We start from the raw sequence: 26,018 nt of genomic DNA on the forward strand, positions 1-26,018 counted from the left end.
CAACATAAGGAGGCAATTTCAGCTGCAGGCATTGAATTGAATTGAATACTTTATTGTCACATGTGACAAGTCACAGTGAAATTCTTTGCTTACACGCCCAAGATATGCAAATGGTCGCCACATAAAGGGCGTTGACACAGTAAACGGCCTGTCCCACCAGCATGCGATTGCATGCGTCTAGCGCGACCAGACATGGTCGCTTGAGGCGTACGGCCTCGCGGGGCCGGTCCCACTTCGATCGGCGGAGGCGTATGGAGTTGTGCGGGGCTGGTCCCGACATCGTGTGGGGCTCCAAAAATTGTGCACTGTTCGAAAATTCCGCGCGCCAACTGCCTGTTGGCCCGCAGGCGCATTGAGGCCGTACGCAACATCTCGATGAGCGTACGCAGCGTCTCGATGCCGTACGCAGCATCTGGACATCTTGAGCGTCTTGACGGCGTACGCCTAGCACGTGGCGTTGCGCGATGACGTCACTGTCCGGCATGCCGTTGCGCGATGACGTCACCGCCCGATGCCGTGCAACATCCAAATTCATTCGGCCCGCCTCCTGCCCAGCTGATGGGTGAGTTTGACGTAAATTACGTCACGTGCGAACTTTGCGCATACTTACTGCGTACTTAGCGCGTACTTACCGCATACTTAGCGTGAACTCAACCGCGAACTCCGCTTCCATTTGGTCGCGCTGGACGCATGTAATCGCATGCTGGTGGGACAGGCCCTTTACAAAGTATCCCGCGCCAGGTCCTCTGTTGTCCCCTCACAGCGGTCACCTCACACCGGGTCCTTTGTTCTCCCCTCCCCCCCTCCCACAGCGGTCACCTCACACCGGGTCCTTTGTTTCCCCCCCCCCCTCACAGCAGTCCTCTCACACCGGGTCCTTTGTTCCCCCCCCTCCCCCCCTCATGGCGGTCCCCCTACGCCGGGATTTCCTTTATTCCCGGCGGCGCGCCATCCGACTCCCATGTGGCCCGTCCTCGACCGCCTGCGCCCTCATCCATTGACCTTGGCGACCGATGCTCTTAGCAACCGCTGCACCAGTAATTATCCGAGCTGCATCATTCTGAGAACCATTGTTGTCTCCCTCTCAAAGGCAAATGACCTGAAAATGTAGGAATTACGAATTTGCATGTGTATCATCATGTTGCAATCTCAGAATGCATCAGAAACGTTGCTTCTAACAAATTGCATCCAAGGCCTCGTCCTGGTGATATGTAGACAAATGCAGTTGCAGGCATTGTGTATAGCCAGAGCCAACTGGCAACAAATAGACATTGTATATCTTGAACGTGAGGTGGAGATATTGAGGTGGGGGTGAGGTGGAGATATTGTTAAAGGTCTGGCTAATTTCTATATCTTTTCTATATACTTACATGGCAAAGCTTTGAAACACTACAACATTAGTGCAAGTGACGATGGCTTATCAGAGAATAATGGCCACATTGTCAATGATTTTCTGCCTCTTTCAACATTGCACAAATGCTCCATCTAAATTGACCTGAACATTGGAGATAAAGACTGAGAAGTCAAATCGTGTTGTGCAGCATCTTGTTCTGCTTTGCCATGCATTAGCATTAAAGCAGCATTGTAAAGAAAAATGAAGAACTTGCTGTTCGACAGAGCCCATGGTTGTCCTGCTGGATACTCAATACATTAGACGTGTAGAGAGAAGGAAGAGTTCTGTTATACATAGAGGTGTCCAAAGTGTACAGCTTTAGCTGGATAATATATAATTTTGGTTTGGTTATGCGTGATCCACAGCCTTCCTGTTGCAACATGTCATGAAGATGCATGGGAAGGAAGGACGTGATGAGCCCGTGTTCACCTTCTCTGCAGGTTCAGGTTTAGTTTAGTTTAGTTTAGGTTTAGTTTAGTTTAGTTTAGTTTAGTTTAGTTTAGTTTAGTTTAGTTTGGAGATACAGCATGGAAACAGGCCCTTCGGCCCACCAAGTCCGCACCAACCAGCAATCCCCATACACTTACACTATCCTACACACACTAGGGACAATTTACATTTACAACAAGCCAATTAACCTACAAACCTATACGTCTTTGGAGTGTGGGAGGAAACTAAAGATATCAGAGAAAACCCTCGCGGTCACAGGGAGAACATACAAACTCCATATAGACAGCACCTGCAGTTGGGATCAAACCCGGGTCTCTGGTGCTGCAAGCTCTGTAAGGCAGCTCTCCCAAGTAGTTGTTATAAACAGATCAAGGTCTGGTCAAACAGCATCTCTCAGAAGTATCTGCATTTTGCAAATGATCAGACTACATCAGCTTACCATGATGCAATCACTATAAATCGCTATGCAGTACTTGAAATAAGAGTTCCAGAAGAAGCTTTGGAACAGTCATTGCCAAGAACAAGCCAAGTTTCATTTTAAATATCGCCTCTGATAATAACCCCACCCCAAGAGTTCCATTTACAAGTAATTAGAATCATTCTATTAAAAATACATGGGTGTTACATTTACAAAAGAGTTTCGCACAAAAATACAACAAGCCCAATACGGAGACAATTGTTGTCGGACAGCAATTCACGATTTCTATTTTCAGCATGCTCGTTGAATTTCCAATTCTGCTTCTAGTTCTTGACTTCCTTCCTGGAACTGAATTAGTTCATCCTGAGAACCCTGTGCACTAATAAAGTTGAAGTGATCAAGAGCAGAGCAGTTGCCATACCAGGCTGAGATGCATCCCGTTAAATTATTTTCTATTCAGTATCTATGGACGTTTGAGAGAGATCCATGGGGGCATAACAAATCATCTCACACACCTAAAGAATGTAAATACACTGATGAGCTTTCTTGACCACCGATCATTGGGGAAGGTACTGAATTAGGTTACTGATATGGATGCTGAAAGTTGTCAACCACCTCGACAGCATCTCCATTGATGAGGTTGTGTTCACTCCTTGCTTCCATGGGTCAATAAACAACTCTGTCGTCTCGCCGTTGTTAAGAGCTAGCTTGCTGTTCCGACACCATGACACAAGAATTTCGACATCTTTCCTGGAATTTGTCTCATCAAGGTTGTAGATCTGGTGGATATCAATGGAGATTTTAAAGATCAAGTTGGGCGTTGTACTTGGCCGGGTGTACAGCAGGTGACTGAGCACACAACCCTGATGGACACCAGTGTTGAGGGTCAGGGTGGGGGATATCTTATGACTAATTCTAACTGACTGAGATCTGCCACAGGTTCATTGTTAATTAAAGGAGATTTGTGATTGGCCTCATCAGCAACAACGATGAGCTGGCCTACAGGGAGGAGGTCCAGCACTTAGCAGCATGGTGCGCTGACAACAACCTGGCCCTTAACTCCAAGAAGACCAAGGAGCTCATTGTAGACTTCAGGAAGTCCAGAGGCGGCACGCACACCCCCATCCACATTAACGGGACGGAGGTGGAACGTGTTTCTAGCTTCAGGTTCCTGGGAGTCAACATCTCCGATGACCTCTCTTGGACCCACAATACCTCTACTCTGATCAAGAAGGCTCATCAGCGTCTCTTCTTCCTGAGGAGACTGAAGAAGGTCCATCTGTCTCCTCAGATCCTGGTGAACTTCTACCGCTGCACCATCGAGAGCATCCTTACCAACTGCATCACAGTATGGTATGGCAACTGCTCTGTCTCCGACCGGAAGGCATTGCAGAGGGTGGTGAAAATTGCCCAACGCATCACCGGCTCCACGCTCCCCTCCATTGAGTCTGTCCAAAGCAAGCGCTGTCTGCGGAGGGCGCTCAGCATCGCCAAGGACTGCTCTCACCCCAACCATGGACTGTTTACCCTCCTACCATCCGGGAGGCGCTACAGGTCTCTCCGTTGCCGAACCAGCAGGTCGAGGAACAGCTTCTTTCCAGCGGCTGTCACTCTACTCAACAACGTACCTCGGTGACTGCCAATCACCCCCCCCGGACACTTATTATTTTTTTTATTCAAATCGTTTGCTATGTCGTTCTTCAAGGGAGATGCTAAATGCATTTCGTTGTCTCTGTACTGTACACTGACAATGACAATTAAAATTGAATCTGTGTGTGAAGACTGATGCTGGGAGCTTGTTCTGCTGAGATCACCACCACCACCATCCCTCCCAATCCGTATTCTAGCTTGACCAAAAGTCAGGTTCTCAACCTCTACGCTGACCCTTACATTCTACCCCAACCCAGACTGACCATTAGAAACTTGAGCCGGCCCCCTGCCTACACTCCGTAATTCATCATATCCATCTCCATCCTTGATTGCATCTTCAGTCTCAGTAACCCCGCAAACAAAAGTACAGTGTCTGAAAGTTTAATCTGTTGTGGTTGTTCTTCTTAGTTTACATGTGTTATAAAATTCCATAGCAACTGGAGCTGAACTAGAATAGAGGCATGGAGCCGTTGATCACAGCGTCAGTCTTACTTGTCCATGCCAACCAGGTTGGTACCTAAGCTTGTCCCATTGGGCTGCATTTGGCCCATGTCCCTGTAAACCGCTGAAAACGCCCACTAAATTAATATCCCCTTCCTAACTATTTCCAGACCAAAACCCCTCTTTGAAATCTAACCCAAATAGGGTACAGTCAACCAAAGCAGCTCTCCCTCACTAATTTATTAAAGACTCAATCCAGCATGTGTGCTGGTGTAGACTTGAATCTCGCAGCATAAAGGCAGGGGTTAACAGATCCATTCATCTTATGTTGACCATTCCAACACTAAGTTCTGAAATTCCATGAATAATAATGGGTTTCGAGGAGTTTTACAAATGCCATCATTGGTGAAATGAATGTTTGCAAAGGCTACAGCTCTGCTTTCAATCCCTTTACCTCAACCAGGCTCATCTCCAAACTTGTGGAACTTGGTATCAGCACCCCCCTCTGCAACTAGAACCTCGACTTCCTGCCCAAAAGATCACAATCAGTGAGGATCTGGGATACATCATCCTCTATGCTCCTCAACACTGGTGCCCCACAAGGTTGCATTCTCAGTCCCCTACTATACTCCTCATACACTAATGATAGGGCAGCAATATAGCAATGCAACTCAATTTACAAATTCGCAGACAACATCACCATTCGCAGTGAGCCGCATATAAATAATGATGAGATGGAGTACAGTAATGAGATTAAGAACCTCATAATCTGATGCCAAGCCAACACCCCCACCCTCAGTGTCAGCAAGGCAAAGGAGATTGTGATTGCATCTCTTCCTGAAGTCAGTTCACAAACACCAATGGCGCCAAAATAGAGATAGTTGAAAGTTCCAGGTCCCCCGGAAGAAACATCACCAGAAACTTGTTCTGCACCAGCCATGTCGAAATTGTGGCCAAGAAAGCCAAACACCAATGCCTCTACTTCCTTGGAAGGCTTAGGAAGTTCGATATGTCCCCACCAGCCCTCGCAAACATCCACCACAGCATTCCTCACTGTGGTGGAAGTCACAAAATGTGGCCAGTCCTCCTCCATTTTCCCTCGTGGTCAGGACCTCAACCCTCCGCAGCCACCGCTGCAGGCGTCCAGATGAGTAGACAAGGTAAAAGTCCAGGTAAGTCCTGAATCGGTGCCTCACCAGCGGAGACCACGGCTTCGGGTTGGTGTAGGCCACAGGCCGGCGGTCGAAGATTTAAAGTTCACGCTGCAGCCAGAAGCGTTGTAGAAAGCATACGTTGTAGAAAGCATTTTATTGGGAAGCATCAGAGAATTGTTTGGGAACAGCTCCATTCAAAACCACAAGAGTTGTGGATGATGCCCAGACCATCACGCAAATTAACCTCCCTTCCATTGACTTCATCTACACTTCATGCTGCCTCGGAAAGGCCAAGAGCATAATCAAGAACCAGTCTCACCCCGGTCATTCGCTACCCCCCCCCTCCCCTCTCCCATCAGGCAAGAGGTACAGAAGTATGAGAACGCATACGTCCAGTTTCAAGGGCGGTTTCTTCCCAGCCGTTATCAGTCAACTGAACGGTCCTCTCATCAGCTTGCGTGCCATTCTGACCCGTCTATCTCATTGGAGACCTTTGAACAATCTTTTATCGTGCTTTATCTTGCACTAAATAGGTATGTTACAAAACCTACCTGAATCGTCATTGGGAATCTGCCCACAGCCATGTCCGCGATTTTGGCGCTGTTTGGAGGGGGCGGGTTTAAAACGCGATTTTTACTAGGCTGTTCTAATCGCAGATGTTCAGCCTAGTAAATCATTAACGAAAAATCGCTGCAAGACCCGGTCGCAAAAGGTATTATTAGTTTTATAGGCCTCGGTAATATAGTTATAATAGTTTTAAAATTACTTTCTCATTCCGCAACCTCTCGCAGCCCCAGGGTTTTATAAAGCAAACAATTAAAGGTATGTACCTTATTTTTACATTAAATGGGGCATATATATAACCCTGTTTATCAAGTTACCTATAGCGAGTAGTTCATTTTGGGCTTTTTATATCCCGCAGTATTTTTCTCGGCATTTGAGGGCACTAATCCAGCGCGATGCGAACGTTCTAAACCAGCGCGTTCACATGAACACACTAGAAAGCCGATTTAAATGGGCATTTATTTACAGCAATTGAACACTAAATGCCTTCCATTTGGCCTATAAATTAATGTAAATTAGATATAAAAATCATGTTATATTGTGAATTATTTGTGAATAATCTTTGGACACTTAGGCTATTTAAAAATGTTAATCTTTCCTTAAGAAATTGGCTTTTGACTATCCAAGATCACAGCTTTTTTGTAATGTCCATTGAAAATCAATAGGGAACAAGATGCTAATTTCCGAGTATGAAAATGGCCATAACTTTTTTAATGCTTGAGATATGAAAGTGGTGTCAAATTAAACTTGTTGTTATGCTTTATCTGATGGGATAAATTGCAGACTTGAATTTTAAAATCTCAAATTTTGTAACATTGCTACACTAAATGTTGTACCCTTTATCCTTTATCCAGGCATCTTGATTGTAATCATATACAGTCTTTTCTTTGACTGGATAGCATGCAAACAAAATTTGTTCATTGTACCTCGGTACAACTGCCAATAATAAACTAAACTAAACTAAACTAAAAGTTTAAACTCAGCACCTGAGAGGAAACTGCCTGGAAATATCCTGCAGTGAGATCAGTGAGAGATGCTATTAATTTGTCCGCTGCTGCTGGTTTTGATGCTGCTGGAGATTGGACAAATGCAGCACAGTGATCAGCGTGGGGAATTGGGCTCCCAGTGCAGAGAAGCTGAAGTGAGATTCTAATCTCCTCTCCTCAGTCTCGGGGGAATTTTGGTGATTGGAAGAATAACCTCTTAATTAAACTTCAATCTACAATCGGACTCCATATCAAACGCTGAGGTCAACACTGCAATGTTCACAGGCCCATGATTGAAAAATTAAATTTTTTTTGTGAATCAATTGAGCATGAATTGTGATTCTGAGGCAGATGAGATGCTCCCAGGATAGTCACCTTCACAATATTACAGAAATTAGTTTGCCTGACTAAACCCTATGAATGCCAAGGAACATTATTTAATTTTGCTTCTTTATACAATGATTTTGGCTGTCAGAGCTCTTGGTTCCATATTGCAAAGTTCTTGCATTCAACACACCTAGCATGTTGATGTAACCTTCACGCTGCTTACTCCCACTCTCCTGGGTTTGACTCCACTGGGTCCTAGTGCCAGTCGACCCAGCCTGGTCTACCTCAGTGGCAGTTCGACTGAGTCTCCTCCCCCCACCCCCTCTAACTGTGTGGCCCCTGCTCTTCCCCACCCACACCACAGCCCTCTCACCCCCCCCCACCCCCCTGACCACCCACCACCCCCCCACCACACATCGCCTCGTCCCCAGTCCGCCCACCTGCCTTCCTCCGGCCCCAACCCCCCTCCCTCTCCGGTGTTCACCACCCCCCCCCCCCGACCTCCCCCTCTCCAACACCGAACGGTCTGTCCTCAACAGAGGTCTTACCTTTGTCCCCCTCCGTCCCCACCTCAATGAATTCCGCGCCCACCACGACTTGGAGCGCTTCTACCGTCGCCTCCGCCTCACAGCGTACTTCCATGGGAAGGAGTCCTCGCCCATCACTGATGACCCCTTTTCCCGTCTCCAACGCACCCCCTCCTCGTGGAACCCCCCTCGTGGCCAATTTCCGGCTTTAGAACTTTTTATCAATAACTGCCGTCGCGACATCAACCGCCTCAACTTCTCCACTCCCCTGTCTCACTCCAATCTCTCACCACATGAACGTTCTGCCATCGACTCACTCCGCAACAACCCAGATTTGGTTATCAAACCCGCTGACAAGGGAGGTGCCATGGTAGTCTGGCGTGCCGATCTCTACAAAGCTGAGGCCACGCGCCAACTATCGGACACCTCCTCCTACTTACCCCTGGACCATGACCCCACTGACGAGCACCAGGCCACCATTTCCAGCACCATCACCAACTTCATCCACTCCAATGCCCTACCCGACCGAGCCTCCAACCTCATCGTTCCCCAGCCCCGCACAGCCCGATTTTACCTTCTCCCTAAAATCCACAAACCTGACTGTCCCGGAAGACCCATTGTCTCCGCCTGTTCGTGCCCCACCGAACTCATTTCCAAATACCTTGACTCCATCCTATCACCCTTGGTTAAATCCCTCCCTACCTATGTTCAAGACACCTCAGACACTCTCCGTCGTCTCCGCGCATTCAATTCTCTAGGCCCTCACCCCCTCATCTTCACCATGGACGTCCAATCACTCTACACCTCCATCCCCCACCACGATGGCCTCATAGCCCTCCAGTTCTTCCTCGACCAGAGAAGCAACCTATACCCAGCCACTGACACTCTCCTCCGCCTCGCGGAGCTGGTCCTTACCCTCAATAACTTCACGTTCGACTCCTCCCATTTCCTCCAAATACAAGGCGTAGCTATGGGCACACGCATGGGCCCCAGCTATGCCTGCCTATTTGTAGGTTACGTCGAGCAATCCTTGTTCAATACATACCAGGGCCCCATCCCCGACCTCTACCTCCGCTACATCGACGACTGCTTTGGTGCCACCTCCTGCACCCGCACACAACTGACTGACTTCATCCACTTCACCACTAACTTCCATCCGGCACTCAAATACACCTGGACCATTTCCGACACTTCCCTACCATTCCTTGACCTCACTATCTCCATTGCAGGTGATAGACTTCTGACCGACATCCACTATAAACCCACTGACTCCCATGGCTATCTGGACTACACTTCTTCCCACCCTGCTTCCTGTAAGGACTCCATCCCCTACTCCCAATTCCTCCGTCTACGCCGCATCTGCTCCACGGATGAGGCGTTCCACACCAGGACATCTGAAATGTCCTCACTATTCAGGGAACGGGGGTTCCCCTCCTCCACCATAAATGAGGCTCGCACCAGGGTCTCTTCCATACCCCGCAACACTGCTCTCTCTCCCCATCCCCGCACTCGCAACAAGGGCCGAGTCCCCCTAGTCCTCACCTTTCACCCCACCAGCCGTCACATACAAAAAGTAATCCTCCGTCAGTTTCGCCACCTCCAACGTGACCCCACCACTCGCCACATCTTCCCATCTCCCCCCATATCTGCCTTCCGCAAAGACCGCTCCCTCCATAACTCCCTTGTCAATTCTTCCCTCCCCTCTCGGTCCACCCCCTCCCCGGGCACTTTCCCTTGCAACCGCAAGAGATGCAACACTTGTCCCTTTACCTCCCCCCTCGACTCCGTTCAAGGACCCAAGCAATCGTTCCAGGTGCGACAGAGGTTTACCTGCATCTCTTCCGACCTCATCTATTGCGTCCGCTGCTCTAGATGTCAGCAGATCTATATCGGTGAGACCAAGCGGAGGTTGGGCGATCGTTTCGCCGAACACCTCCGCTCGGTCCGCAATAACCAAGCTGACCTCCCGGTGGCTCAGCACTTCAACTCCCCCTCCCACTCCGTCTCCGACCTCTCTGTCCTGGGTCTCCTCCATGGCCACAGCGAGCAGCACCGGAAATTGGAGGAACAGCACCTCATATTCCGTTTGGGGAGTCTGCACCCTGGGGGCATGAACATCGAATTCTCCCAATTTTGTTAGTCCTTGCTGTCTCCTCCCCTTCCTCAGCCCCCCTGCTGTCTCCTCCCATCCCCCAGCCTTCGGGCTCCTCCTCCTTTTCCCTTTCTTGTCCCCACCCACCCCCGCCCCCGATCAGTCTGAAGAAGGGTTTCGGCCCGAAACGTTGCCTATTTCCTTCGCTCCATAGATGCTGCTGCACCTGCTGAGTTTCTCCAGCTTTTTTGTGTAACCTGTTGATGTAAACATTGGCTTCATAGACAATCAGGGTGCTTTGCTGCTTTTCCTAAATATTTGGTTAAGATAAGAACTGGAGCGGTCAGAAATCACCTGCCACTCCTCCCTGCAGTATCCAGAAAGTGTCTATGTAAACACTAAAATAATATTCTGTATTGGACCTTAGATGCACTTAAGAAGAAATACTTAGTAATTACTTAGTAAAGCTCATGGACTATCTTCTTTCTATACATGCAGAGTGGCTTCTTACTCTGGGACAAATTGTTGGGATTGTGAATAATCTGCATCCGTTCCAATTCTGAGGGATGAGGGATGTTTGTACATGGACTCTTAACACAGTTACACCACATGGACTTGACAGAACAAAGTCTTAGTCCAGTGGCAAGCTGTTTGATTGATCGTACAATAGATAGACACAAAAAGCTGGAGTATCTCAGCGGGACAGGCAGCATCTCTGGGGAGAAGGAATGGGTGCCGTTTCGGGTCGAGACCCTTCTTCAGACTGGTTAGGGATTATGGAAACGAGATTTAGAGACGATGATGTAGAGAGATAAAAAACAATGAATGAAAGATATGCACAAAAGTAACAATGATAAAGGAAACAGCCCATTGTTAGCTGTCTGTTGAGTGAAAACCAGAAGCTGGTGTGGCTTGAGTGGGGGAGGGATGGAGAGAGAGGGAATGGCGTGGCTACCTGAAGTTAGATAAATCAATACTAATCCCACTTAATACCTGTTTGCTGCCCAAGCAAAATATGAGATGCTGTTCCTCCAATTTACATTTAGTCTCACTCTGACAATGGAGGAGGCCAAGGACAGAAAGATCTGTGTGGGAATGGGAAGGAGAATTGAAGTGTTTAGCAACCGGGATTGATCGTGGACCAGGCGACACTGCACAAACATCGAACACAATGCACGTGTGGATCTGTACATAAGCAACACAGATGCACCCCAGCTACACACACACACACACACACACACACACACACACACACACGCACACGCACACACACACACACACACACACACACACACACACACGCACGCACACACGCACACACACACACACACACACACGCGCGCGCGCACGCACGCACACACTCCCACACACACACATGGACACAGACACACACTTGCACACACACTCACACACACACACACACACACACACTTGCGCACACACACACACACACACACACACACACGCACACACACACACTTGCACACACACACACACACACACACACACACACACACACACACACACACACACACACACACACACACACACACACACACACACACACACACACACACACACACACACACACACACACATGATCTTGCCCAGGCTATTTTCCTCACATCCTTCTCTTCACTTCACCTGGATATTGACTAAACTTCTACAGCTCACACGTATAGAAAATTCTAAAGCACTGAATGAAGAAGCATCTTCTCATCTTAGTCCCTGGTTGGCAGCAGTACAGTCCAATGCTTCTGTTCTCAGTAGAAGATTGTGGCAGTATCATGGACTGGGTGAGTACATTAACTGTGGTTCCTGAACCTGGAAATATAGCTGTTATAATTAATTAAAAATGTAGAGTCTAATGGAGCAAGTACATGATTATCTCATTCAACTAATGATTTGTATTTCACAAAAGAATGGCACTGATTAATTAAAATAGAATGTGCTGTTAGAAACGAATTCTATGCAAATTGGGGACATTTGGTTTAGTGTCACTCAATAAAACCACAGCAGAGATTGTTTGGATTCATGAGTGAGGCTGAAACCTGTCATTTTCACACTTTGTTTATCGAGGCTTTGGTTTCTCTCCACAGTTGCTGACCAGCTTGACATCATCTCCATGGCTGATCTGACTGCAACTCCGGATGAAATTGAAATGGAAATGGCACGGATTCAGCGGCTTCGGGAGGTGCTGGTCCGGAGGGAATCGGAGCTCAGATTTATGTAGGTACCCAAATGGCTGTCTGCTTGACCATCAAACTCTGTTTAATGAATTATTTTTATGGATGTTAGAACTGCAACTGTTTGTTCTTGACAATGGAAAATTATCAAAATGGAAAAGTAAATATTATTATGTTGGACCATCTTATTGATATATTTTTTAATTTTTGGTTCTGTTCAAGGGCAATTATCGCGTTTTTATTTTATTGGGAAAAATTGCTTAATTTCAGTTATTAAAAAACATTGGTCAACAAGATGTACTCACGTCAAGTTTATTTTGCCATCTAATAGTACAGCTGACAACAAAATGAAGATCTGTGCACCGTTCCATTTCTTCATCCCTCTGTGATTCCACACGCTGTGTGTTGAAACTCTTCCATGATTTGAAATCCCATTATCCTGGTTTAGAGGAGTATACATACAGGACCCCTGCCATTTGTGAAGCATTGACAAAGGCGGGCTTTAATTCTGGAGACACAAGAAACTACAGATGCTGAAACCTTAAGCAAAAACAGTAAAGTGATGGAGGAACTGAGCAGATGAGGGAGCATCTGAAGAGGAGATGAACAGACGGCATTTCAGGCATTAGTTTAGTTTAGTTTAGAGATACAGCGCGGAAACAGGCCACTTCCGCCCACCGGCTCCACACCGACCAGCGATCCCCGCACATTAACACTATCCTACACACTAGGGACAATTTACATTCATACCAAGCCAATTAACCTACAAATTTGCACGTCTCTGAAGTGTGGGGGGAAACCAGAGATCCAGGAGAAAACCCACGGTGGTCACAGGGAGAATGTACAAACTCCGTACAGACTGCACCCGTAGTCAGGATCGAACCTGGGTCTCTGATGCTGCAAGGCAGGAACTCCACTACTGTGACATAATTCTGATTATTTTAAGGGGATGGTGGAAGTTGCCATTCATGCTGCTGTTCCATTCATAGTGTGCGAGTTGGAGCAAGTTTTCAAGAGAGAGTTAGAGTTTGATTTAGCTCTCAGGGCTAACGGAATCAAGGGATATGGGGAAAAAGCAGGAACGGAGTACTGATTTTGGATGATCAGTCATGATCACATTGAATGGTGGTGCTGGCTCTAAGGATGGAATGGCCTACTCCTGCACCTATTTTCTATGTTTCTATGTTACTTTGCAGTCTAACAGGAAATAGGTTCACCACTAAAAGCGATTGCCCTCAATTGTCGGGCTCATCCGTATCTGTGTGTTTGGATTAATAGCTCTTTGCTTGAATACTGGAAGCTATGTGCAATATTTGTATTAGGCAACACAGCCTCAGAAGCAGAATCCCTCGGAGTGAAAAACTTAAAAACATTTTTTTTTTTGTTTTTTTTTTTTTGTTTATTTTATTAGAAGTTAATACATCACAAAACAGTACAGTGGCACCTAATTTTAGGTGCCAACTATGTAATACCGTAATCCATTCTATGTACAACCTCTAGTTTTATGTTATAAGAAAGAAGTAAGCAGAACAAGAAAAGAAAGCAATAGAAAGGGGAAAAAGTGGAGAAATAGATGGTAGAGAGTAGAAAAACGTGAAGTGTGTATATAAAAAATAAAAAAAGGAAGAGAGAAAGAGGAAAGTAGAAATAGAAGAGAAGGCCCCTTAAAAGAGAATTTTTCAAATCTGTATTCGGAGATGTAGCTCTATCCGCGTCATGAACTGAAATCAGCAATCCTTACGGCACCGCTGCATCACATGATTCCAAAAAGTCGACTGAAGCCAGGATTCTTCTTCAGACAGGACTCTTTAAGAATTGGTCATATTTATCTATTAGTCGGAGTCTCATTTCTTCAAGGCGTGCTATGTCCATCATATTCCTAATCCACATTTTAACAGTTTGGTGTGGTTGTAGATTTTCCAAAATTTAAGTATCATTTTCTTTCTAATTATTAACCCATAATTAAAAAAAACATTTTGATCTTTATTTAAATTGGTATCTTCTCCTATTATTCCAAATATAATCCATTCCGTTTTGGGTTCTATTCTTGACTTGAAAATCTTTGTCAATATATCAAATATATCACTCCAAAATGTATTCAACTTTGTACATCCAACAAATGATTAAAAACATTTTTTTTTCATGTCTTTGCTTTTTCACCTCAATTCCACCTGTGTAATTTTTCCGCATTGTCTCAATGCATCCCACTGACAAAATAAATTGCTCTGCAGACTATTTTCAAATTTTGTGAACCATGCGTAACTTATGAAAGCAAAAAGAAATCCTGCATGGTTGACATTTATTGTTGGCACATGGTTTTATTGGTTAAAAAATCGGAATCGATTTTTACAAGAAGGCCTTTAAGATTACTTGTTCATTTTTTATTTTTAAGGTGAGGCAGATTTAAGAGCTTGACTTATAATCAAACATTTCCCATGCATGCAGTAGCAAACATATACACTAGACAAGGATTTTATACAGAAGAATGAATGGTGGTCCAATGATGCAGTTCGAGCACTGATTTAATACACCAATTGTATGTACATACATAATTGCCAATATTACCCCACTGCACAAGAAGGGAGCAAGGCAGAATAGTGGGAACTATAGGCCGGTTAGTCTGATTTTGGTGGTAGGTAAGATTTTAAATTCCATTATAAAGGATGAGGTTACGGAGTGTTTAGAACTTCACTATAAAATAGGTTGAAATCAGCATGGCTTTGAGAAGGGGTGGTCTTGCCAGACAAATTTGCTGGAATTCTTTGAAGAAGTAAATAGCAGGGCAGACAAAGGAGAGGCAGTAGATGTTGTTTATCTGGATTTTCAGAAAGACTTTGATAAAGTGTCAGACGAGTGGCTGAGAAGATGAGAGCCCTTGGAATCAAAGGGCAGATACTAGCATGGATATCCAGTCAAGAGTGTTTTATTGTCATGTGTCCCAGATAGAATAATGAAATTTTTACTTGCTACAGCACAACGGAATATGTAAACATAGTACACTGTGAACAATATGATAAACGAGAAAGAAAAAAATGTTCAGTGAGTATATATACACACACACTCGCAAGTACACACACATATATATACACATACACACATACTCAACAAACAAATAATAGTCGTGCAATAATAATAATAATAATAATAATAATAATAATAATAATAATAAGTATAATAATAATAATAATAATAGTCTATAGAAGTTCAGAGATTATTTGAGGTTGTAGTGTTTAATAGCTTGATGGCTGTGGGGAAGAAGCTGTTCCTGAACCTGGATGTTACAGTTTTCAGGCTCCTGTACATTCCTCCTGATGGCAGGAGTGAAATGAATGTGTGGCCAGGATGGTGTGGGTCTCTGATGATGCTGGCTGCCTTTTGGAGGCAACGACTCCGATAAATTCCTTTGATGAAATGAAATGAAATGATTCAATTTATTGTCATTGTCAGTGTACAGTACAGAGACAACGAAATGCATTTTTAGCATCTCCCTTGAAAGGGAGACACAGGGCGTCGCGGTGTGCCCGCGCCTGCCGCCATTCCATTACAGGCAAAGGTGGGTGAAGTGTCTTGCCCAAGGACACAACGACAGTATGCACTCCAAGCGGGATTTGAACCGGCTACCTTCCGGTTGCCAGCCGAACTCTTAGCCCATTGTGCTATCTGTCGCCTAGTGGGGAGGTCAGAGCCGGTGATGGACTGGGCAGTGGTCACAACTTTTTGCAGTCTTTTCTGCTCCCAAGTTGCCGAACCAGGTCATGATGCAACCTGTCAATGTGCTCTCTACTGTACACCTGTAGGAGTTCAAGAGAATCTTCACTGACATACCGAATCTCCGTAATCTTCTCAGGAAGTAGAGGCGTTGATGTGCTTTATTTATAATTGCATCAGTGTGCTGGGTCCAGGAAAGATCTTCGGAAACATGCACGCCCAGGAATTTGAAGTTTTTGACTCTCTCCACCATCGTCCCATTGACATAAACAGGATTGTGGGTCCTCATCCTTCCACTTCCAAAGTCCACAATCAGCTCATTGGTTTTACTGATATTGAGAGCCAGTATTGTTGTGTGGAGGATACCAAATATCCCAGAGAAAACCCACGCGGTCACGGGGAGAAGGTACAAACTACGTACATACAGCGCCCGGAGTCGGGATGGAACCCGGGTCTCCGGCACTGTGAGGCAGCAACTCTACCGCTGCGCCACTGTGCTGCCACTTCATTAGAGTGAGACATGGAAAACTAAACAAGTGTAAAATGTAATAAAGAATTCCAAATCTTTACTAAGATGGGAACATAAAAGTACACTTTAAAAAAGATCATTGTAGGAATCATTTTGATGATAAATATTCATTTTAAACGCTATTATTTTGCTTGCTGTTGTTGCCAACCTCCTGTTCTTCGCTGTGATTCAGTATTGTGAAATAGATTGTTTTAAATTTACCACCTTTAATCTCATAGATGATTATTTAGTGTTAAATAAATTCCAAGTGAGTTAACTGGTTAAATAAGCTCCTTGTTGGTTAACTTTGTCAGGCCTATAGATACCCGAGAAAGGAAGAAAAGGTGACAGCTTGGCGGCCTCAGATTTACTGCTAAACCACGTGGGTTTTCTCTGGGTGCTCTGGTTTCCTTCCACATCCCGAAGATGTGTAGGGTTTATAGGTTAATTGGCCTTTGTCAATTACCCCCTGAAGTGTAGGTGAATTGATGAGAAAGTAGGATAAGATAGATTTGGAGTGAATGGGTGATTCATTGTCAACATGGACTCAGTTGGCCGAAGGGCCTGTTTCAATGTTGTATCTTTCAATGAATCAATGAGTAGCATTATCACAAAAATAAAACAGAGTTATATATTTAAAATATATTTGATTTCTGTCACTTCACATAAAAACAGATAGCTTAGATGGCTTGATGGGGTGGCATGTGGTGCAGTAGATAGAACTGTTACCACACAGGTTCTGCGAGTATGTTTTAATACTGACCTTCAGTGCTGTCTCTTCAGAGTTTGCATGTTCTCCTCATGTCCATGGGCGTTCCAATTTATGACTGCCCTACGACATGCTGGTGGCTGAAGTAGCTGCGGTACATTATCCCATTGTCGGCAGGTGATAGAGGAAGCTGGGTGTGGGGCAGAGAAGGTGATGTTACAAGAGTGAGAATAGCTTACAGGGAAATAATTGGAGAGACGGGACTGGTGGGATTGCTCTCGAGAGCTGACACAGAAGCAATGGGCTGAATGGTTTCTGGTGTTGTAAATAAATATGGAAACTAATGTTTTAGTTTAGTTTAGTTTGGAGATACAGTGCGGAAACAGCCCACCGAGTCCGTACTGACCAGCGATCCCCGCACATTAACACTACCCTACACATACTAGGAACAATTTTACATTTACATTTATACCAAGCCAATTAACCTACACACCTGTACGTCTTTGATGTGTGGGAGGAAACTGAAGATCTCGGAGAAAACCCACACAGGTCACGGGGAAAATGTACAAACTCCATACAGGCACCCGTGGTCAGGATGGGACCTGCGTCTCTGGCGCTGTAAGGCAGTAGCTCTACTGCTTTGCCACCGTGCCGCCCCTCTCTCGATTAAACAAATTGATTCTGGAAATGTATATATTTTATACAGAATGATTCACATTTTCCTTAATAGCCTTGGCTTCAGAACTGAACAATGAAAATGTAAAGCTTCTAATGTAATTTGTTCCTCTCATTAATCCTTAAAGCTTGAATTCTAAACACAATGAAGACAATTTTACTGCTGGTGAGAGGTACCGGAAGTTTCAGATTAAATCCTTGAACTGCCCCATTTTTATATGTTTCTATCTTTTTACTGCAGAATAGTTATGTTGCTCACTCATGTTATTAGAGTCATTAAGTCATACTGGCCCTTCTGCCCAACTTGCCCACGCCAATCACGATGTACCATCTACACTAGTCCCGTCTGCCTGCACTTGGCCCATACAAACCTTTCCTGTCCATGTACCTGTCTAAATGTCTGCTAAGTGTGTGATAGTACGTGCCTCAACTACTTCCTCTGGCCGCTCATTCCATATACCCACCACTCTTTGTGTGAAAGGTTTGTTCCTCAGGTTTCTATTAGATCTTTCTCCTCTCATCCTAGTCCTATGATAACTATTAGAGACAAATATTATCAGGGGTGGAGAGAACAGAGAAGATACGTCTTTCTCATGACTCTCGAATGCTCACTGCCTTCCCACTTAATTTTCATCTTAACGTCAATTAAAATGTCCACTGATGTGTATTACCTTCCAAAAACTCATCTAGAAATAATTTGTTTAATAGTCACTGTTGTGACACACTGCTTCTGGGAGTCAATGGCTCACTGCACTTCATCATTTTACTGAACGCAGCCTCATTAGATATAAGCAACGTGGGCTTTGAGCTTTAATATATTTTGAAATAAGAGGTTTCACAAATAGTTATGTGTGAAATTTACACCAGTCTAAGAGTTTGAACGTCAAATTGCCTCCGTGCATTGATAGGGCAAGTACATAGGAGATGATCCCCATATGAAAGTGGATAGATTTCCTTGAGTGCTTTAAAATCCCTATCCGGTTACAATCCCTGTGTAGACCTGCTCCAATGGGAGCCTGTTGCCATGGAGAAGGGCAGGAAACATGAGCAGTTTCAAGTCTGATCATCATTGGAACCCCTCGGGTTTGCACAGAAGCAAAGCCTTAGAAATACAAAACCCCGGACAGATCAAAATGCTGAACAATTGCCTAGATTGTAAAGGACATGTTTTGCCAAATATCACCAGCCGTAAAGGTGTACAGTTGATTAGCAGGATGCAACCTCATTGAGGCTGTGAAGTGAGAAGTACATTTCATATCAACCATTTTAAGGTATTGCCAAAGCTCATTATAACGCATGACAGCACACAAACAAAAAACAGATTCCATTTAAAACACATTTGAAGTTGTGAACATTGCTTAACATTGTTCTCAGATATCATGTATCAAATGCAGCCGTAATGATCAGAGTCAAGAGAGTTAAGATGTTTTATTGTCCTATGTCCCAGATAGAAAAAAAGAAAAGAAACAGCCTGCTGATTCTACTCGTCCTGCAATATGGGTGTCACGGTGGTGCAGCGGTAGAGTTGCTGCCTTACAGCACCGGAGTCCCGGGTTCGATCCCGACTACGGGAGCTGTCTGTACGGAGTTTGTACGTTCTCCCCATGACCTGCGTGGGTTTTTTCACACAGAGAGTGGTGAATCTCTGGAACTCTCTGCCACAGAGGGTGGTTGAGGCCAGTTCATTGGCTATATTTAAGAGGGAGTTAGATGTGGCCCTTCTGGCTAAGGGGATCAGGGGGTATGGAGAGAAGGCAGGTACGGGATACCGAGTTGGATGATCAGCCATGATCATATTGAATGGCGGTGCAGGCTCGAAGGGCCGAATGGCCTACTCCTGCACCTAATTTCTATGTTTCTATGTTTCAATGTTTCTATGTTTCTCCGAGATCTTCGGTTTCCTCCCACACCTCAAAGACGTATAGGTTTGTAGGTTAATTGGCTTGGTATAATTGTAAATTGTCCCTAGTGTGTGTAGGATAACATTAATGTGCAGGGATCGCTGGTCGGTACGGACTCAGTGGGCTGAAGGGCTGTTTCTGCGCTGTATCTCTAAACGTAACTAAATGAAACTCTATCAGAGAAAATTCAATCCTCTCTGCTCCCACATGCAAATCATCCTGGACGTTCACCAGCTGCGTGGGATGAGAATTTTAAAGACAGTTACCAGTAATTCCCATTGTAACATGGTTTGGGATGCTTCCTGCTTTCTGACTCGGTGGCCAGAACTTTCTCCAGCTTGTCAGCTGGCATGACCAAACCCCCCAGCAGCATCGGAACCTTTCCCAGAGTGACGTTCCTGCCAGTTCCTTCCCAACTGATAATCATCAAACCTGCTTGCCAGGGGATTCATTTTGTAATTGGCAGTGTTCTCATAGCAGGTGGAAAAAAGCTGTCAACAGTCACTGCCAGACATTTGAATCAAGCTCATCACTATGCCAACTTCAGGCACCACAAAGGATTTATAAAGCCGTTGATTTGCTGAGAAAATATTACAATTGTATATAACTTCATTCTGTGCTAACACAATTTCAATTAGTCTTTGGGTATTTCAAATGTTTTAAAGTTTGGCTTGATCACTATATCCCACTATATCCCATTACACCCAACTGCTTTGGTTTGATGTTTACATGCCGGTCAGTGAAACAGTCTTGGTCTGGAAGATTACTTAGGCATATGCTGCCATAAGTGATGAATTTATAACTAATCTATACTGCAAGCTTCTCATTTTTACCTTGACATCTGAATATTAGTTTGGAAAGCAGATTTTTAGAAATGCAGAATTTCTTCAACTATTCACAATTGGTGACAAATTCCTGCAGCACAATCAATTCCTGCAGCACAATCAATTCCTGCAGCCCTCAGCAGAACATTACGGAAAGTGCTAAAATAATGGGAGCAGCTTGCAGGTTGATGGTGAACCATTGTAGATTCTAGCTCTTCCCACCCCATTCATTGTTTGACCCCACTACATGGGGGTGCCATGCATGTGTGTAATGAGTCTGCAAGGGTCAACACTAATGTTGTTCCCACATATGTTAATAGTGATAATAAAACGTTTTGCTCATTTAAAAGGGCGGCGTGTTGGCGCAGCGGGATGCTCGCTGCCTTACAGTGCTTTCAGCGCCAGAGACGCGGGTTCGATCCCGACTACAGGAGCTGTTTCTATGTTCTCCCCGTGACTGCATGGGGTTTCTCCGAGATCTTTGGTTTCCCCTGACTATTCCAAAGATGTACAGGTTTGTAGGTTAATTGGCTGGTATTGATGTAAATTGTCCCCAGTGTGTGTAGGATAGCGTTAGTGTGCAGGGTTCGCTGGTCATTGCCCCAAGGGGCCTGTTTCCACGCTGTATCTCTAAAATAAACTAAAAAAAATGTTTATAGGCACATGGAAGAGAACAAACTAGCTATTAATGGTGTGATATTATCACACTTCATTTGCAGGGTGGCAGTGTGCCAGATCTGCTTTCTCAAAGAACATTGGCCCAGAGATGGCCCCAATCATTACACCATTTCCCTCATTCTTCAGTTTAAACCTTTATTTGTGGTGCATTCAGAAGAGTGGTCAATTGCTGATCACTAACGAGTTTGTATATTCTCCCTGTGACCATGTGGGTTTTGTCTGGGTGCTCCGGTTTCCTCCCACACCCCAAAGACGTACCGGTTTGTAGGTTAATTGGCTTAGGTAAAAAATTGTCCCTAGTGTGTAGGATAGTACTAGTGTACGGTGTTTGATGGTCGGCGTGGACTCGGTGGGCCAAAGGAAAAGGGATTAGGTTGAATTAAAGCTAAATCAGATCAGAAAGGTGAGAGCCAAAACAAAAATCAGATTAAGTGAACAAAAAGAGGCAGAAAGCAAAAAAGTAAATGGAATGTAACAAGGTAATAATCCTCAGAGATCTTTTGCTAGAAACTTTCAAAATAGGTTGAGGGGCAGGCAGTGTAGATAATGCAGGGACTCTGCAGAAGGACTTCGACAGGTTGGGATAGTGGGCAGAGAAGTGGCAGATGGAATATAATGTAGCAAAGTGTGGAGACATGCATTTTGGCAGTAGGAATAAAGGTGTAGACAATTTTCTAATGGGGAGAAAATCCAGAAATTGGAGGTGCAAAGGGACTTGGTAGTTCTGGTGCAGGATTCCCAAAATGTTAATCTGCAAGTCGAATCAGTAGTAAAGAAAGCAAACGCAATGCTAGCATTTATTTCAAGAGAGCTTGTATACAAAAACAGGGATGTAATGTTGAGGCTCTATATGGTGCTGGTAAGGCCACATTTGGAATATTGTGAGCAATTTTGGGCACCATATCTGAGGAAGGATGTGCTGGCTCTGGAGAGGGTCCAGGGGAGGTTTCCAGGAATGATCCCAGGAATGAGTAGGTTAACCTATGATGAGCGTTTGACGGCACTGGGCCTGTACTCACTGGAGTTTAGAAGAATGAGGGGGACCTCATTGAAACATACAGAATAGTGAAAGGCTTGGATAGAGTGGATGTGGAGAGGATGTTTCCATTAGTGGGAGAATCTAGCACTAGAGGTCATCGCCTCAGAATTAAAGGATGTTCTTTAAGGAAGGAGATGAGAAATTTATTGAGTCAGAGGGTGATGAATATGTGGAATTCTTTGCCATAGAAGGCTGTGGAGGCAAAGTCAGTGGATATTTTAAATGCAGAGATAGATAGATTCTTGATTAGTACTGGTGTCAGAGGGAATGGGGAGAAGGCAGGAGAATGGGGTTAGGAGGGAGAGATAGATCAGCCATGATTGACTGGCGGAGTAGACTTGATGGGCCGAATGGCCTAATTCTTTCCTATCCCATATGACATGACCTTATAATTTCCATCGTTTTTTTCGAAACAATGCAGTCAAATGGCTATGGCTATAAATCGTATTATTAAGGGAGTCCTTGTGGCACCACCTTTAAAATGATACCTTCTAGATTGCTTTCTTTGTTCTTTCTGCAAGAAAATGTCTCTTCTGGAAGAAAAGATTATGAACACATAACAATTTTGTGGTGGAAAGGCTTGTGCAAGAGGCATTGACCCCACTGAAAAATTCATGCAGCCGGGTTATTTTTGGCCATTCTGGATGAATGTGTAAAAGCACTGTTTTAGACTTTATTAATATGCAAATAAAGTGCTTAAAGGGTTTATCTTACATTTCCATCTCCATTGGGACGTGGGGGGGGGGGGGGGGGGGGGGGGGGGGGGAAGGATGTTGACCTACAACAAGGAAGAATTCTGTGTTTCACATATTTGTTGTACCAGACACAGCTGTTAAGAGTTTGCTGCATTTGATACGTGACGATCGATCTGTGAATAACCATCTACTCCCCCCCCCCTCCACACCAGGGGTCCTAATTGTTCCAACACCCCCCAACCCCCCCCCCCCCCCCCCCACCACCGGGAACCTTGTTCTCGCCACACAACCATCTCTCCTCGGCTTGTCCTGGGCTCGATCACATTTCCCCCTCATGCAGTGCACCTCTCGTTCCTCTCCTTGCCCGTCATTCTGCCTTCTAGGGGGGCACCTCCTGCAGCCGCCCATGAAGGCGCGGGAGATTAGACCTTCCTGGTCCACCTCCCACTGGCCCTTTGACCAGTGTCCACTGATGCCTACCAGGGGGCGAGTGGGAGAGGAGTCTCTGACCCACTCCAGGGGGTTTCCTGCACGATCACGCCGGTGGCTCGGGGCCGGGTTCAGAGGCAGCTCCCACTACGGGCGGGTTCCAAGACTAAGGACCTGATGCGCTGTAGAGCTGAGAACTCCAGTATATTCTGCACTCGATGGCTTTCCCTTTGCTCTATATATGGTACTAGAGTTTGTTTGATTGTATTTGTGCATGGTACATTTCTTCTCCGTGGATTGTCACCTTGTCGTGATGGAGAAGCTTGTGTGGTCCTGAGATCCTGAGAGCGATGCCGTCTGGAGCTATGCTCCTGGTAGGGCCACCCATGGCGGTAATGTCGAGGGGGAGGTCTCTGACAAAGATCCAATCTTACCAAGACCTCAACGGTGGAACAGGCGGAGGATGATAGCTGACCTTAGTGGAGCATCACAACGGCTGGGAAGGCGGATGAAGGCTGCAGCAGAAAAGGGTCTCTGGTTGTCTTGGACTCCATGCCACTGGATCCTGACCCAGATCTGTCAAGGACCGTGTGGTGGCTGTCTGTGCACCAGTCTTCCCACGTTAAACAAAGTCACTCACAGGTGTCCTCCATGAGAGGACGTTCATACTCGTTTCGAGTGAACGCCGATGATGATGATGATATCTGATTTGTTTCCAAGCAAAACAACATTTTTCACCATATCTTGGTACACATGACATTTATAAACCTCAACCTAAAACTAATGTTGTTTCTTTGTTTATGAAGGGAAGTAGAGAGAATCCAGGTAATTATAGGCCAATGAGCCTCACATCAGTGGTGGGAAGCTACTGGATTTAGCTTAGTTTAATTTATTGTCATTTGTACCGAGGTACAGTGAAAAGTATTGTGTGCTATCCAGTCAGCGGAAATATAATGCATGATTACAGTCAAGCCATTCAGATACAGGTACATGATAAAGGGAATATCGTTTAGTCTGCAGTTGGTGTCGTGGTTTAAAAGAGTTTTGAATGTGTGATTACAGATGCACTTCTGTGACCAGGGTACAAAGAGTTGCCTGGCTTGGACGCCATCTTGGACCAGTTCAGAGATGATTCTTTGGCATAGGATTTACTCCCATTTGGAAGAGAATGTGTTAATCAGTCAGCATGGGTTTGCACACGGCAGGTCATGTCTTATTAACTTGTTCAAGCTTGTTGAGGAGGAGACGAAGGTGATTGATGAAGGTAGGGCAGTGGATGGTGTCTGCAAGGATTTTAGTAAGTCCCTCTGTGTAGACCAATGTAGAGGAATACAATGCAGTGGATTAACAGTGATGTTGTCATATAGATTCAGAACTGGTTTATTGATAGAAGATAGATGGTAGTGGTGACAGGACAATATTCAGGCTGGAGGTCCGTGACTTGTGGAATTCCACTGGTATCTGTGCTGGGACTTCTGCTGTTTGTGATACTTATAAATGACATGGACATAAATGTAGATGGGTTGGTGAGCAAGTTTATGGAAGTACCAAGATTGCTGGTGTGTTGGACTGTGGTGGCGGAGGTAGATATGATAGTGACATTGAAGAGATTTTTGCTGGGCATATGGACAGGCAGGAAATGGAGGGATATGGATTCTATACAAAGGGTCAGCCTTGGCATCATGATTGGCACAGACAATGTGGGCCGCAGAGCCTGTTACTGGGCTGTACTGTTCTACGTTATATTGTGTCTCTGACTGCATGGGCGGCTAAAATAAAATTATTCTGGCACTACGCTAGGGCACTTTCCAGTGAAGGAGATATCTGCGTCTTCAGTCAGGCAAGCTGCCTTCAGAGCTGTGATATACCCCAACACTAAATATAATTACAAGGCCCAAGGATCATTAGCAATGAATCATTGGCTCACCCTCTTTTGGTGGGCCTTGGTGAGCCTTTATTAGGAAGCAGATATTTCCTTAAGGGGAACCTATCCAAACATCTCTTAAATACCACCATCGTATCTGCCTCCACCACCCCCAGTGGTGAGTTCCAGCCACTCACCACACTCAGTGTAAAAAGAATACTTGCCCACACAACTCCTGTAATCCTTGCCGCTTTCAACTTAAAGCTTTGCTCTCTGGTATTTGATATTTCCATTCTGGGAAAAGGTCCACACAACCGTCACTAATGGCCATGAGTAATAGGGATGAATACATGATTCTTAATGAACTCATGCACCTGAAATAAAGCATCGATGTCAAGTAAATATTCTCACTGGAAGTTCAGATCCTACTCAAGGGACAAGCGGTTTATTCTCTTGCAAGAGTTTTGCCCATCAGCTATGCGGTTTATATCCTTCCTCCAAGGAAGTCAATTTTAGCATCTCAAGGAACTAGATCAACCAATGCTTCATTGAGACTGAGATCTTGTGGATTATATAACTCAGTACGGTATTGTGCAGTGTCTTATTAACCTAAATTACCAGATGATCTAATGATATACTTATTTAATTATTTTTATGCATGAAATAAAATTGGATTTAGTTTATTTAGTTTAGTTTAGAGATACAACGTGGAAACAGGCCCTTCATCCCACCGAGTCCGCACTGACCAGGGATCCCCGCCACACGTTAACACTATCCTGGACTTTCCTACACACACTAGG

The 26,018-nt window shown here is 45.0% G+C and overlaps 1 protein-coding gene across 1 annotated transcript in view; it reads left to right on the forward strand.

Moving 5' to 3' along the window:
• LOC129707083 (bMERB domain-containing protein 1-like) overlaps nt 1-26,018 on the forward strand; it is a 58,545-nt gene that overhangs the window by 12,965 nt on the left and 19,562 nt on the right. Inside the window, exon 2 of the mRNA XM_055651861.1 lies at nt 12,102-12,231. Within this exon, the coding sequence (XP_055507836.1) occupies nt 12,102-12,231 (130 nt within the window). The remainder of the gene's footprint in view (nt 1-12,101; nt 12,232-26,018) is intronic.

This window comes from Leucoraja erinacea, chromosome 20 (genome assembly GCF_028641065.1).
Source record: "Leucoraja erinacea ecotype New England chromosome 20, Leri_hhj_1, whole genome shotgun sequence".
NCBI lineage: Eukaryota > Metazoa > Chordata > Chondrichthyes > Rajiformes > Rajidae > Leucoraja > Leucoraja erinaceus.